This window comes from Antennarius striatus, chromosome 12, assembly GCF_040054535.1.
Source record: "Antennarius striatus isolate MH-2024 chromosome 12, ASM4005453v1, whole genome shotgun sequence".
Taxonomy (NCBI): domain Eukaryota; kingdom Metazoa; phylum Chordata; class Actinopteri; order Lophiiformes; family Antennariidae; genus Antennarius; species Antennarius striatus.
This window is the reverse complement of record NC_090787.1, coordinates 14,134,326-14,151,336: the sequence shown is the minus strand read 5'-3', so window position 1 is coordinate 14,151,336 and position 17,011 is coordinate 14,134,326. Positions and strand designations below refer to the sequence as shown.

Genomic DNA, 17,011 nt, shown 5'->3' with positions numbered 1-17,011 from the left:
TTGCAGGACTCAGTTCTCATCCCTTTGATATAATGGGATGGTATATCCCTGTTAATAAAATACTTTTTCTAATTAAATAACAATATCTCATTAACTTTAATAGGAAATAAATAATCTACGGCGGTACAGAGGAATTAGTAGAAGACTTCATTTTCTAGTAGCGCTGATGTAGCAAGCATAAACATGGGGAGAGTATTCCCTAATTGTTACAGTTGAATTGGACTACTCTGATCAATAATATTAATCATTCTCAGGGCATTATTAACAAAGATGGAATAATATCTGCATTTATAACTGGCATCGGCATTTCTGAAATATATAGATATGACCTATTTTCATGCACATGCAGGCTCAGGATTTTCTCCTGTGGCTGAAAAGGAGTAACCCTGCTTCCAGTGTTATTGTGTAATCTTTCAGCATCCGCCCCCCACATACCCCACACCCCCACCCCAACCCACTCTCTAGCTCCAGACTCCGCTGCCTCCTGCCTCTCCCCACTTACTTTCTTTCATAACTGCTCCACATAAGGAGCCTTATGGAGAACATTTGGTCCCGGAGTGCAAATGTCACCAGAATTTTGAGAGGGAATCTCTGCTGCCACGAATGTCTCATAGAGCTTTGACTCACTGGAAGGAGATGCAGATGAAATGGTCACGTAGTGAACACTAGCTGCAGTCAGAGGAGACGCTCATCTGGTCATTGTGCTCATTAGGCCCCTACCGAATGATAGGAAGCATGATGCCTCTGTACAAACGCGGTTAATTGGAATCATGTACATTTTTGTTTGAAATATAATTTTAAGAGCGGTTGTTGACAATCTCCACTGCACAAATACGTTTGTCAGAGAGCTCTGACGGTGAAGTACAGTAAGTTCCTTTGGTAAAGCTTCCTCATTAATTTTAACCCTCTCCTAGTCCGCAGAGTATTAATTAGCATGTCTCCATAATTCCATGCATCATCTAAAAACGGCATCCTCTGACCTCTCCATCTTTATCTGCTATCCAAGCTGACTTTCCTTATCTTCTCCCCCCCTCCCGTCGTGAAACAGGCCGCCAACATTCCCCTGGTCTGCGAGCTCGGCATCGATAAGCTCTCTTTCGACGATTTCTCTCTTGACGTTGATGCCATGATAACAGCCGCTCTGAGGATGTTCATGGAGTTGGGGATGTTGCAGAAATTCAAGATTGACTATGAGGTGAGGCCATCTTTGAGTGTTTCTTTACAGACCTGACTAAATCCTAAAGCGTTGTCATGACCACCGCTGACCTCTCTCTGTCTTCCCCTCCAGACGCTCTGCAGATGGCTGCTGACCGTGAGGAAGAACTACAGGATGGTTCTCTATCACAACTGGAGACATGCCTTCAACGTCTGCCAGTGCATGTTTGCAATGCTAACGGTACCGATCAGAAAATTTGCACTTAATCAGATATTAAATGTACAGCAAATAAGCAGGAATGTGCCACCAATGGAAAGTGATCAAGTAGATTTAATCAGTTATCCCATAGATAATCTCAGTTTTTTAGTGGAACCAAATGTTTTTCATACTTTATTCCAAGTGAAATGTATTTCTAAATGTATTAATGATGTCATAATGATACTTTTGCTGCTCTACAGGATCTTGTAACCTCTACAATGAAAAATAGGGGTGGTGGAACATGATATTATCAGGCTGACGAGCAGTGTCAGGTTATAATTACAGTACTATACCACTGCATGAATGCCACTTCAATAGACAACTTGTTGCCAAGCAGCTGATGAATGAGCCAGTGATGGTGATACATGAATGAACCGCCCGGCGGTGTCAGCGCTTCATTCGTTAGAGAAACACAATATAGATCTGAGTGTGACCTGCGCTCAAATCTCACCAGTCAAACCAGAGATGTGTTTGAACGGAGACCCACTGGAATCACTTCACACGGTCCCAGTAAGCCTTTCTTCATCAGGTCTCTAGGGACACACACACACACACACACACACAGACACACACACAGAAACACACACACGCTTTTATATGCAGTAAACAACATTATTAGTATGTTTAATCAAACACAGCTTAATTCATGCTGTCCCATCTGGATTGGTTATTGGCAGTGAAATAGGTGTGTCAGCTGTTCTGGGCGCCTCCATCCTAATGTCATGTGTTTTAATGAGTGGGCGGAGCTATTGTATCTCTACCACACCTATAGTATCTCACTCAGCACATGACTTCCAGAACATATTCATCCACAGTATTGCGCTCCCCCTTTTGAATCAGCAACCCCTCTGGATTTCTAGTATGCACTGTTTCTTTGGATAATTTTAGTTTTTAACTCAATCAAGTGTGTGTTTGTCCCCCATCCCCTCGTATGCCAATCAGACGGCGGGCTTCCAGGAGACGCTGACAGAGGTGGAGATCCTAGCTCTTATTGTAGGATGTGTGTGCCACGACTTGGACCACAGGGGCACCAACAACGCTTTTCAGGCCAAGTTAGTTGTCACAAATTATTTCTCTCATTCTGCAACAAACACACACACACACACAAACACATTGTTTATACTGTTTTCCCACCTGCAGCCATCCGGCACATCATCAAGAGTTACATGTCGAGTTGTGTAAGCCTTATGTAAGGATGTGCTGAACAAAGAGACAGCGGACGCTGCTGACACTTATTCAGATCTGTACCCACATGAAGACCTATTAGAGTTTGTCAGTTTGAAACCAAGTTTAATGAAGAGGATGTGTTTGTTTAGCGCGGCACCACAATGCTCTCTGGCTTTCTGTCATCGCATAAAATCTTATGGTAACTTATCCTGAATGTATCTGGAGAGTAACACATTCTTGTTTTGTTTTTATATCATCCTTTCAAAGTTTAAATGAGAAAACCAACTCTGAGGTAAACGTGTATGTCTTTTTGAAAGGGTTTTTATCCATAGTTGAACAGCACATGCACATCAACCCCTCCCCAAACTAAGCATAACACAATAACTGGACAAAGCATGAGCTTAAATAAAACCATCCTATCCAAGTTACTAACTGGTCATAAGAACATACGATGTGAATAACCTTTCGTAGAATATCTACAGATCAACTTGTTAAAATTAGCCCACAGGTTTGGAGGGATTACAGCTACTTAAACATATGTTTAACTAAAATAAACTTTACAGATGTCATTTTTCTTCCACATGACATGATTTGACCATCCATCATTGGATGATTGTATTTCAGTCACACTTGAAGCTTTGGTTTCCAACATGATGAAGGAATCACAGAACATCTGACCAACAGATTGTTTCTCACAAAGTGACGAATGCTGATTATTCCTCTTCTCTATCCCCGTGTGTGTGTGTGTGTGTGTGTGTGTGTGTGTGTGTGTGTGTGTGTGTGTGTGTGTGTGTGTGTGTGTGTGTGTGTGTGTGTGTGTGTGTGTGTGTGTGTCTCAGGACAGGCTCAGCCCTTGCTCTTCTTTATGGGACTTCTGCGACCCTGGAGCACCACCACTTCAACCACGCTGTTATGATCCTGCAGAGCGAGGTGCGCTATGTTCCAATATCTACTGCAATGCAGCTACTATGATGGTCCTGCACGTGCCGACCACTCCTTGTTGTTTGTGCAACACGTTCACACACATTTCACACCTCATCTGCAGACACATTCTTGATTCAACAACTCCCTTCATCCCATCAACACATAGAACTATAAGGTTGTTTTATCTGCTGTCTGCACGCTACAGCTAATATAGTCATACAGCAGACAACACATTACACAGAAAGGGGTTAAAATGCACCACAGATTATAGTCTGTTTAAATGCCATCACCAACCCCTGTGTTAATCCTGCTATGACACGCCCAAAGGTATTTTATCCTACAGGTTGGAGCAGCAAGTGGCAAGGAGATTAGAATTATGCATGCATTTAAAAGGGAAGTTCATAGCTTTAGGGAACATACTTTTTTACTCTTTTACAGACAGTTGCAAAAATGATTTGCAAAAAAATCTCATGTGTGCATCCAGCATGAAGCTGCATCTAACAGCTGGTCAGCATAACAAATAATAATTAACCTGGAGGTTCATAAATATCTGCCTGCCCGCATCTAGAAATCTAACAAGTGTTATATTACTTGTTTTATCCAAATAAAACATATATTTTTTCCAATTTCTTGCCCCTTTTCTCGTCTGTCCACCTCCTGTTCTTTAAATTCTCAGCATGCACTTATTTGAATCGCCTACAACTGAGGACTATTCTGTTAAAGTAGTGAAACTTTTACTGCTCTGAACTGAGGGTACCTGACTGGGTAAAGTGAGAACATTTACTTCCTCTGGAAGTCTTGTGTCCACAAATAAAACTTTAATACATCTTAGTCTTATTTTGTTACCTCACCATATAAATGAATATAAAATATAAACAAATTCTGAAGCTGGCATAACATAAAAAAAGTCATGGGAGATTGTGCCTACGGTGCCTGACGGCAACCGTGTGGTGCTTTACTATCTGAGCGGGTAAACAAATACCTCACGCTGCCCTCAAATCAATGTAATTACAGAGGCAATAGATTTGGTAGTAATTGGTTGAGAGAGACATTTTACCAGGTGACTGGGTTTGCATAAAGTTGTAATTAAAGACGTTTTGAGGAAGCAGCGGAGACGAGGCCTATCGGGGTGTGTTCCAGTGGCTTCATTATCGCGCTGCTGACAACACAGTAAGCTGACAAATGTTTGCTTGGAATATCATAATGGTTTCTGTTGATACTGAGGCTGAACTATCGCTGTCCTATTAGCATATAAATGAATAGCGTGGCCTGTTCAAGTAGAAGAGAAAGCTCACAATTCAATCTGATTCAAAGCCATTCATCTAAAATGTAAACTTTTAAACATCATAGACTCCCTTTGTGTCTCTTCCACTCTTCACTCTCACTTCCTATTTCTCTCTCTTCTTCATCCTCTCCAGTTGCCACAGAGGTCCTTTGTGTTTCTGCTGTCATGTAGCTCAATATTTCATGGATGTGAATTCATTTAAGGTGCACTGTCACAGTTTTAAGACTTGGATTCATAGCTTTTCTTTTCTTTCTTTTTTTTAAAAGGAAAACAGAGATTGTCCAGTTTTAAAGATATGGGTTCATTTCTTATTATCATTTCTTGCATTCTGGAGCTCCTCTATTATCACCTCTGTCGTCTATTTTCACCACAGACAGACTTCTGCATCCATTCAGAGCATCCTCCAGAGGAGGGTGCCTAAGTGGAGGGTAGATGTATAATACATGACGAGGAGAGGCCTACTTTAATGACATAGAGCCTCGAGTGAGAGATGTTACTTATTTAGAGACGCTGCCTTATGACGGCATAATTTTAACTGCCACCATTTCATTGTTTAGATGCTCATGTTCATGGCTTTTGGAGTGTCGGGAAACTGATAGATGGAAAAGCCAAATCAGTCTTCCGTTTATTTGTTCTGAACACAGATATAGTGCTACCATTTCATTGTACTTTTGTACTAAATCATTACATTTTACAGTCCGATATCGATTTATTTGGCAAAGAAAGAGAAATTGTCAAAAGACATTCTTTTAAGACAAATTTTAAAAAATAAAGCAATTTCTCTGCTTTCATAATTGATAATGATTTTGCTTTGTAATCTGACTGATTAGCTATCAGGAATGTCTTAGATATTGAAATCTGAGACTTTGAATCAAGCAGTATATTTCACATTGTGTACGCAATACCTTTATCAAAACTTCAAAAAAAACAACACACCAAATAGATATCTGTTTACCTTTTAAAGTCTTTCTATACCCAGAAGCTGGTGATGAATTAAAGCTAAAAATGAGATTCAATTTTTTTCATGTTTATACTGACATTAGAAGTTTAAAAAAAAAGATGATAGGAGAGATAATTATCCCCAAAATATTCTTGAACTGAAAATTTGCATATATTTAGATTCTTGACATTTGCTTATCAAAGAGTGTAGGCAGAAATAGGTGCCAGAGATGTGATTAAATAAGGACTTAAAAAGTCCAACCTCAAGTCAGCTGTGCTTTTTTTTATATAACCTGTTTGTCTTATGATTTGTGAAAGGCCAATATCATGCAGTGTGTCTGCAATCTAATATAGCAGTCACGCTTCTATTTAATCATGGAGAAGTCTTTAAAATAGATGGATGTAACATCTGTTCCCAATCTAATCTCAATGAATAATTCATGCAGTGAATGCACATGTGACTTATGTTCAGTGATTATTCTGTTCTTTCTGTGCGTGTCTCCATAGGGCCACAACATCTTCTCCAACCTCTCGTCTTCAGAGTACGGTGACCTTATGCAGCTGCTGAAACAGTCCATCCTGGCCACAGACCTCACACTTTACTTTGAGTATGTACTGCAAAACAACACTGCTTATCAAGCTGTTTAATCTCCTGATAGTCCACAGAGCTTGGCTCAGTCCATGCTACTAACTTATTTATAATGTAGCAGTGTGAAGTCTTTGAGATGACACTGCCCCCTTGTGGTATGAACATTAATTACACCTGTAAATATTGATGCTTTACTGCAGAAACAGGAACCTGTTCTTTGAACTAGTCAGCAATGGAGAGTACAACTGGAATGTGAAGGCTCATAGAGACATGTGCAGGTAATGTGCTGCAAATACAGGTTTTGTCTTTTTAAATTGACTGATTCTTAGATTAAATATCATTGATATTACATGAAATATATATGATTCCTTTCAGATCCATGATGATGACAGCTTGTGATCTCGGTGCGGTCACTAAACCTTGGGAAATATCATGCAAGGTGAGAACTGACCTCACATAGGCATGTATCTATGTATGTATCTATGTACGTATGTATGTATACATAATTGTGTGGGTTGTGTGTCTGTGTATATACACACATACATACAGACATACATACACATATATGCATGTATATGTATGTATATACATACATACAGTATATATATATATATATATTTATTTTATTTTATTTTTTTTTAATGTCCCTCTCACCCTTATGGGGTGGTATCTATGTGTCAAGCTCGGGTCCTCTACCAGAGGCCTGGGAGTCTGAGGATTCTGCGCAGTATCTTAGCTGTTCCTAGGACTGCGCTCTTCTGGACTGAGGCTTCAGATGTTGTCCCAGGAATCTGCTGGAGCCACTCTTCCAGTTTGGGGGTCACTGCCCCAAGTGCTCCTACTACCACGGGGACCACATTAACCTTGACCTTCCACATCTGTTCCAGCTGTTCTTTCAACCCTTGGTACTTCTCAATCTTTTCCTGTTCCTTTTTCCTGATGTTGGCGTCAGCTGGAATCACCACATCTATCACCACTGATTTCTTCTGCTCTTTGTCCATCACAACTATGTCCGGTTTGTTAGCCAGCAGCTGTTTGTCGGTCTGGAAGCTGAAGTCCCACAGGATCTTAGCCTTGTCATTCTCAACCACCTTTGGTGGTATGTCCCATTGGGATTTGGGTACTTCTAGTCCATACTGGGTACAGATGTTCCTGTACACTATCACAGCTATTTGGTTGTGCCTTTCCATGTATGCTGAGCTGGCGAGCATCTTACGCCCTGCTACCACATGCTGGACTGACTCTGGGGCTTCTTTACATAGCCTGCACCTTGGGTCAGATCTACTGTGGTAGATATTGGCCTCTATTGCCCTTGTACTTAGGGCCTGTTCTTGTGCTGCCATGATCAGTGCCTCTGTGCTGTCTGTCAGTCCAGCTTTATTCAGCCATTGGTAGGTCTTCTTGATATCAGCCACTTCCTCTATCTGACGGTGGTACATGCCGTGTAGGGGCTTGTCCCTCCATGTTGTCTCCTCCTCCTCCTCCTCCTCCTCAGATTTCTGCTGTCTAAGGCATTCACTGAGCAGTTCATCTGTTGGGGCCATCTTCCTGATGTACTCTTGGATTTTTGATGTCTCATCCTGGACAGTGGCCCTGATGCTCACTAGTCCTCGGCCTCCCTCTTTCCGCTTAGTGTACAGCCTCAGGATGCTGGACTTGGGGTGAAACCCTCCATACATGGTGAGGAGCTTTCTCATCTTGATGTCTGTGGCTTCTATCTCCTCCTTTGGCCAGCTTATGATCCCAGCGGGGTATCTGATGACTGGCAGTGCATACATGTTGAAGGCTCGGACCTTGTTCTTACCATTCAGCTGACTTCTCAGGACTTGCCTTACTCTCTGGAGGTATTTGGCTGTGGATGACTTCCTTGCGGCCTCCTCATGATTGCCATTAGCCTGTGGGATTCCAAGGTATTTGTAGCTGTCCTTGATGTCTTCTATCCTGCCCCCTGGTAGGTCAACCCCTTCAGTTCTGATCATCTTGCCTCTTCTTGATACCATCCGGCCATATTTGTCTAATCCGAATGACATCCCTATGTCATCGCTGTAGATCCTGGTGGTGTGGATCAGTGAGTCAATTTCTCGCTCATTCCTGGCATACAGCTTGATGTCATCCATGTAGAGGAGATGGCTGATTGTAGTCCCACTTCGGAATTGGTATCCGTAGCCGTTCTTTGTGATGATTTGACTGAGGGGGTTCAGGCCTATGCAGAACAGCAGTGGTGATAGTGCATCCCCTTGGTATATGCCGCACTTGATGTTAACTTGGGCAATTGGCTTGGAGTTAGTCTCCAGGGTTGTCTTCCACTTCCCCACTGTGTATATATATATCTATATATATATGTATATATATGTGTGTATATATATATATGTGTGTGTGTGTGTGTGTGTGTTTGTATATATATATATATATATATATATATATATATATATATATATATATATATATATATATATATATATATAATGGTGGGCACATTTTTGGAGAAACCTCATGGAGAAAATAAAAAAAGGAAGAATAGCCACATTTATCTTATCTGTCATTCTAGGTGGCAGAGTTGGTGACCAGCGAGTTCTTCGAGCAGGGCGACAGAGAGCGATCGGAGCTGAAGCTGACGCCCTCTGTGAGTGCATCCAACCATCTCTGGTTTTTTGTTTTTGTGCTGTTCATTCCACCCCTGTGACCTCCATGAGCCGGTGATGCTGAAGATGTATTCTCCGCAGTTCCCAAACACACTGACTGTGTAGGAAACATGAAAGCTCGTGTCTCGTAGTGTGAGAAAACTGAATTGTCAGCTTGACTGCTCTACTGCCTCGCTGCTCCGCCAAGAGCAAACTGTGGGCTGTGTTACAGTCATTCTTTTAAAAAAAAAAAAGAAGAAAAAAAACAACTCCTGCAGAGGATTCAAAGCAAACACTGACCTTTCTATCCAGTCAGGTGTAAATACGATAGACAAACTGGAGCTCCAGCTGCAAAGCACCATGTTATTAATAGCAGAGAACGAGTCTGGTGCTAATGATGTTGTCTTAAGTCATCAGGTTTTATATTGTCCTCAAATCCACGGCAACACAAAAGAGGAGAGGGATTTGTTTAATTGAGGAGCTTTGAAGGCTCGACTGCAAGGAGAGAAAAACAACAGTTTCCTGTGTAAAATTAACGGCTGTTGACTAATCGAGCCCGGCCAAATTGCCTCGCCTTTAACACAAATGAATGCTGTAGCCTGAGGTCTGCTGCTTGTGTCAAACCTTTAACTCTCTGTGTGTGGGAGTTGTAAATTAAATATTAACTTCTAAGTCATAGCCCGGTAACTATCTCTGAAGCGTAGCCTCAGTGGAGCCTCTTAAGTTCAGGCTGCAGAAGAAAGAGTAATAGTAGAAAATAAGCGTGAAATAAACTCAGTTGTCTTGAGAGTTAAGGGAGATTTCTCTGTAAACCGAAGCTGCACTTTAGGGACTCTAAGTCTAAGCTGTGGCCTTACTGTTTCTCGAGCAAGAGCGCAAATGTGTTCTGACTTTTGCATTTTCAGGCCATCTTTGATCGAAACAGGAAGGATGAGTTGCCGGGGCTGCAGCTGGAGTGGATTGATGGAATTTGCTCACCGCTGTACGAGGTAATACTTCATGCTTCACCACTCTCTGGCTTTCATTGTTACAAATCATCTTTTTCCATCAGTAGTCACTGCCCTTCTGCAGCGATTGTCCCCCCAGTGACACGAGCAATAAACGGTCAGCCGCAACCGTTCCGCTTCTATGTCAGCAACAAATTTCTCCCTGAAAGAAAAATTCTGTTTTTATTAAAATTTATGAAAAACTTCAAGGCTGCATCCTGTTCTTTTGAGAATAAGCGATGACATTCTGACTGGAGGAATTACAGAGATAGAGGAGTGAGTGGACACAGACCCGTGATGTTAGCTGACTTAAATCTCTTCATTAAGACAGTGTACTTCCTGTTTTGCTCCACACTAACGAAATACGCAAAAATGAAATGACTGTTTGACTGCTTATTATTTTTCCTACATATTTTAGATGATCCGCATATTGAGAGGCTTCCATTGTGGGATCCTGGTTGAGTGGATGTCTTGGTCAAAGTTAGCGTGACTGGTGTGTGTGTGTGTGTGTGTGTGTGTGTGTGTGTGTGTGTGTGTGTGTTTCTGAATAACGTCAAGAGCCGCAAAGGCTATGTGGGAGAAAGGCATGGACTCACTGAGACGATGGTGTCTGTTAAGAGTCGAGGCGTGCTGGAGGTAAATGCATGAGAGCAAACAAATCAGACCGATGAGAGATGTGAAAGGAGTTGAAGAGGAAAAAGTTCATCCCTGCCTCTGATTTTTCCACTGCTTTGCTACTGTTAAACCATGCAGTGAGACCTGCTTACTCTTTACTGTCATATTAAACACATTACTCTTTGTCATCATGAGGAGAAAACAACAATAGATCATCTTCACATGTATTGCATTATCCCAGGATCAGTTTCAAAAGTTAGAGCAGATTAATCTTTGCAGGTCTGTGCTTTCACCATCGTTACCGTTTGCAGGGATAAAAAAAAAAAAAGCATCAAAGTCGGCCTGTGTGTGTGTGTGTGTGTGTGTGTGTGTGTTGTCTGTGTGTTTGTGTGTTGTCTGTGTAGAGGTTCATCTCCATGTCGTCTCATGTAAAAACTGATGTATGGACAATGCAGATATGGAGCTCACGATCATGCTGCTGCCAATTAAACTTGCAAGGGGGAGAACAGAGAGAGTTCAGAGGCGGCAGGGTTTTTGTCCGTGGGCGGAAGATATCTCGTTCTTGATCTTTCTGATCTCCTTCTCCTGGTGGTGTTTCGCTACTTTGTGGAATATTAATCCCCCATTATATAACCTTCCATCTTTATATCCCACCATACGACAGTCTCTCTTCTGAGTCTCTTCTGAGTCAAACTCAGTGGAATAATGATGCTGCACAAACTAATGACAATGTGTCCCACTGTGGACAGATGCTGCGCAGAAAGAAGCAAATTGTTGTCTCTTCTTTAAACCCACAGATGAGACAAATCCATGAAGATTAGGACTATCATCGCACTCGCTCCTCATAGTTCAGGAATTAGAGCTCAATGCGGGCCACATGACAACACAGTGTGATGAAGGCTTAACACAGACCAAACCCTCTGGTTATTTTCATTATTTGTTAATATGCAGATAACTGTCAAATGGTTTAAATATGTGTAAAGTTTCTTTTTCTACCCAAATATGCGATTCAGAAGTTCATTTTCAGGAGCCTCCTGGTATTATAAAAAAAACATGCAACAGACAATGAGGTGATTTTTAATTCATTTGTACATGTTTGATCATTAACTAACACCATTGGTGCACAAAGTGTAAAACAAAATTCTAACATTAGAAAATATAAAGTAAATGGCTGTATGATATGTTCTTTAATTTTTTTATCTACTGTGCTAACCTGTTGCGCTTAGTTTGTTTTTGCGGATGAAGATTCAGTAATTCTCAAAAATTTGATCTCATGAGACAAAAAAAGTGGGCAAATCTACTATTTGAGCTGAAGCCAGTAAAGGTTTGGCTCTTTTTTGTTTGAAAAAACTAGCTTAATTTTATTAAACCATCAAAATAGTTTTGTTTTGGTTTTTTTGGGGTTTTTTTTTGGGGGGGGGGTTATCCATACAGTCCACATAGATGAAATGTGCATATGTGCATACGGTAGCTGAGGCAGCCTGACTCCATGAAGAAGCTTTATAGTCCTCTAGTACAGATACCATGACTTATTGAGACATACAAAAACACCTTTTAGGACGTTATGAATTCCTAATGCACTAATGTGGGCAGATGGCCGCTTTTTTAACAAGGAAAACAGTCTTGATGTCTGAACGTGGCCACATTATAGAGCTTTGTTCCAGTCAACCACCCACCTAGTCATTTTAATTGTTCATGTAAACAAGTGTATGCACCATCTGAATATAAATTAATCTCAAATTGCTTGCCCGCATTTAAAGTTCCGTTAATTGGCAGCTGTGATTAGTTGTGCTTTCCCCAGCAGATTCCTTTTCATACATACAGTACGCAGTCCCCAGTGTAGGTGTACTTGGCTATTTATTTCATTCATTTTTACAGTGGCTACCCATTCTTTTCATATATGGGTGAATAAATGAACGCTTCTATTGTTTAATATACGGGACTCATGCCCACGTATACCATTTCCATATGAAGAGGGGTTAATGAAACAAAAGCTTATTACAGACTTCTGTGGAATTCCAATAGACGCTGTGGACAATGTTAGGATAGAGTACTAGGTTTCCTCTGTTCTCCTATCTCACAGGTTATTAATCAAAATGTTGGATGACAACTTTGACAACATGACCACTGAATGTTCAGTGTGGAAAAATGACGATGGCAACTTATCTCGTCTCAAATGTGCTTCTAATCTTTCAAAAGCAGCCATTTCTTTGCCTTAAACCATGAAGCTGTTGGTATTATTCTAACAGGGTTTTCTTTGTGTTTGGACGTTCGTGTTATCCATATACTTCGTTTGATGAATAATGTGCTGTTTTTCTGGCTCTCAGTTTGGGATTCACATTTATTATCACTGCATTCTAGTCAACATGCACAAAGCATCAGACACAGAAAAAACTGAACTGATAAAAATGCATTTTAACTAATCTTTATGGAGGCAGCCTTCCCTTACTGCTCAATGACCTTTACAATGGACATGTGGATGATAAAATAGTACAATAACATAAGAAAATCTGTGGGTGTTTGTAATAAACAATAAAGAATTGTCAAAAAGATAATTTTTATTACAAGTTAAAACATTAGTGCAGTATAAGAAATATATTTACATCCAAATGTAACAGAGGACCACTATATATACTATATATATATATATATATATATATATATATATATATATATATATATATATATATATATATATATATATATATATATATATATATATATATATATACAAACACACACCCTGTTAGTATATATGTGTGTGTGTAGAGACCAGATAAAATGTGTTTTTCATAATATGGCACCTTTAGTAAATACAAAAATAACCACTCTGATATATTTGACATGCATTGAACCAATCCTACCACTCTGATGAAGAGGAGTGGTCTCTTGTGGGATCCTTTATAATGCTTTATCAAAGTAAACTAACAGGCCTGTTAAAGCCCTGTGTCCACATACTAGTAATGAAGTCAGAGAGGCAGCTGAGGCCCGAGGAGGGATGAAATGAAATCGACAAAACCAAACTATGTGTTGAACTTTGATTGACTTGGTGTCTAACTCAGAGTAACATGTTTATGATTTAAAAATAATAATAAAAGAACACTCACCAGCGACAGTCAGCACTCAGTTCGTCTGCTCCCACAAAAGACTTCTTTCTGTTTCTGTCTGAAAAAGCTCCTTCTCTCGGTCACCACATGGATGGGTGATGTGTCTACATGAATTTGTGACAGAGACAACTCCAACACATTTTGTTGAAACATCCCAGATTTTCAGCTGAACATTGTGCTCAGTGGCGGTGTCGAAAGAGCTTTTTTTTTCTTGAATTTAGGTGGTTGCTGAAAAAAACAATCTAGATGGCAAGTACAGTATTTTCCACACCATAAGACGCAACTTAAAGCCTATAATTTTTTCATAAACCCACAATGCGCCTTATAATCCGGTGCGCCTTATATATGAAATAAATTATAAGATAAACAATTCATTAAATGTGAGCCTTATAATCCAGTGCACCTTATAATGTGGAAAATACTGTAAGTTCTGCCACTTTGATTCGCACTGAAACATCTCAACATGGATTTCTATGAATATTTGCTGTGTGTTTTTGAAGATGTCTTCAACTCTGCCCTCCACACTGTCTTCCCGGTGGAGGGCAGAGGCTAACAGAGGCATGGGACTGGTTTGTTGCAAGACTTGGATACAAAGACAGAACTTGAACCTTAGACCCAGACTGTATTATCAGCAAAAAGGATGTGGAACGAATGAATAAACATTTCCCAATTTGTCTGTCTGATCGAAGACTAAATGTGGCCATTTAAATCTTTAGAGGCTCATAAACATTGTGATACACTAACATTTTGTTTTATGAATGAATGTCGTCAGAACTAGTCATTCTCACTGCCTTCAGTCTTGCTTTATTTTCAGAGCTAATTAGCAACTGTTAGCATGTCATCGTGAAGAACATACTGGCAAACATCTGCATGTTAACCTACGCCCTGTCTGCATTCTGATGTTAGCTTTCAGCTCCTCGTGTTGTAAAACATGGAATAGATTTTACAGAAAAATATATCTCATACTTCTTACTCAGATGTTTCATGAGGGGCACAAAGCGGGACCTTTGACCCTTCAAACAGAACCCATTTTATTCCTTTTACACTTCATACATATGTACAGTATATATATATATTCATTTCTAATCTCACTCTAATCTAATCTCACTCTCCCTTTCTTACTTCTTTCTTCAGACTCTGGTCAAGTTGAATCCCAAACTTCAGCCATTGCTTGACATGATCAGAGCGAACAGGGCCAAATGGGAGGAACTGAACAAGAAACGACAACATGACCAGAGCGTTTCTGCACTGGCAAGCCCCTACAGTGGTGACAGCACAGAAACCAGTGTCTGCACTGTGGCCAAAGCAGGCAGCACACCCTGCTGCAGCGACAGCGCTGATAGCGCACCACCTAAGCCTGTCAGCTAGCTCCTGATGCCATCCCCAGACTGACCTCTCCCTGTTTCATAAATGTGGCCTCTAACAGAGGCAATGAAGTGCATGCAGAGACCGTTGGGCTCTGCTCCTCTTTGCTTTTCCTAATAGAGATGAGCTTTAGACTTAAGTGCTGTACTATTATAGAAGTTTTTCTGTTTCCTTCAGTCTTGTTGTGCTGAAGGCTCAAGAAGCTGTGCTACACAAACTTGTCGGAGCAGCTACAAATCAAGTGATGACATCACGTCAGAAGGGAAACACAAACCACCGCGTCAACATGACACTCGGTGAACTATCACTGACTCTTCTTGTGAACTGCACAGATTTGACAGAAGACGGCATGCAGAATAGTAGAGAGGAATGTCTTTCTCTACTGTGGTTTGTTTTGCTCTTGGTACATTCTTGCTCGCATTTTGTCCAGGGCATCACAGATATGTTTTGTGAATATGTAACTATGTTATTGGGTTATCTTCAAGTGCAGTTTAAGAACCTGTAATGTGTGCATTTTAGAGTGGTTTTGGGGATTCTGAAGGATTAACGGATGCAGGTACAGCACCTCTTCAAGACCTGGGACAGTGCTTGTGATGCAGATTGAGTGCTGTGCTCCTTCCCTTCCTGTGCCTTGTTTAAAGATCCTAGTGAAAAATGCATGGCCTCCTTACTGAGAATCTTAGATCGTATGGAAATCCATGTTCAACCATGAAATATATCTGCCATCATTTGTAAAACCAATGACTGCGGTTACGGTTTGGCCTTGTGTTAGCCACAAAGCATTCTTATTCTATACAGAAATCTATTTTGCCCGATTTTATAAAGGCAGGGTCTCACTTGTAACACACACAATGTGCCTTGATGAAGTTGTTCTGACATCATTTTAATTTATGCAGACAAAATCCATACATCCATCGATTAAACACTGATAAGTGAACCATGACACAAGGGTATGTTTAGTATAGACCCCTCACTCAACCACATTTAAAAGATTAGTTTGACATTGTAAGAAATACACTTGCATTCTGGCAGAAAGTTAGAGGATGTCACTCAGCTCCAGTCAGGTGATGGTTCTTTTCATTTAGCAGGATGATAAACAGCTTCTCCAAATAAATCACTGTCATCTTGGGTGGTTACAGTAGCATGTGAGAACATGAGCCTTGACGTTAACAATGGCTAAAGAAAAGGGAACAACTGGTCATGTTAGCGAAGAGTTTATTTTAATGAGAATTCTGAAAAAATTGAAAATTCTGAAACATAATACTATTTTAAAACCTCAGAAAAGACTAATTTTGATAAACCTGGACAGAGTCAACCAGACTAACTATGTAGTTGGGTGTGGAGGGGGGGGGGGCATATCCAGTCACCAAAATTCTGGGTCAAATATTTCCCTTTAATCATATTTTTGTCCTTTCCTGAACATCATCAAATGGTACTCAAAAACTGTTATCTCCTAAACAAGACCGAGATACTGACACTTGTAGTGCTGAAGTGCCCGTGTAGTCATAAGCTAATATAAGTATTATTTTTGGGTGGGGTATGCCTTATGAATTGTGTTGTAGCTTTGTTAAATGGATTTTTAAACCGTGACTGTGCACATTGTGTGGCATGGATCTGTGTGCTCTACCGTGTTTAAGTTGAAGAGCTGAATTGACCATAAAACTCCTGAATTGCATGTTTTGTGCAGTATTAAATTCAACCACTTGCTAAGGATGTAGCAAAAATGTGAGCCAACAAATACCTCGTATTTTGAACATCAGAAAACAAATTATCTCATCAGAAATGCATGATTTAAATTCTATTGCATCATGTTACGTAATTATAAATATAGCTGTTCTATTTTTCTATTAGGTCTCCAAATTTGCCAACTTCTACTCGTCTTTTTTGCAATGTAATGTGCTTCTTGTATTTATTTCCTTTCCCAGTTTGGATTTCTTTATGGCGGACTAAACTGAGAGACACCCGTGGCATGAAATGGCAAATGTGCAATGTTTCTGTT

General features: G+C 40.3%; 1 protein-coding gene across 1 annotated transcript in view; it reads left to right on the top strand.

Annotated features, from left to right (window-relative positions):
* Positions 1-16,985, top strand: part of pde11a (phosphodiesterase 11a) — a 41,369-nt gene extending 24,384 nt beyond the window's left edge. The window contains exons 11-20 of the mRNA XM_068330156.1: positions 1,049-1,195; positions 1,289-1,396; positions 2,357-2,466; positions 3,421-3,511; positions 6,237-6,337; positions 6,519-6,596; positions 6,694-6,757; positions 8,867-8,941; positions 9,845-9,928; positions 14,782-16,985. Of these exons, the coding sequence (XP_068186257.1) occupies positions 1,049-1,195; positions 1,289-1,396; positions 2,357-2,466; positions 3,421-3,511; positions 6,237-6,337; positions 6,519-6,596; positions 6,694-6,757; positions 8,867-8,941; positions 9,845-9,928; positions 14,782-15,015 (1,092 nt within the window). The 3' untranslated portion in view covers positions 15,016-16,985. The remainder of the gene's footprint in view (positions 1-1,048; positions 1,196-1,288; positions 1,397-2,356; positions 2,467-3,420; positions 3,512-6,236; positions 6,338-6,518; positions 6,597-6,693; positions 6,758-8,866; positions 8,942-9,844; positions 9,929-14,781) is intronic.
* Positions 16,986-17,011: the final 26 nt, after the last annotated feature.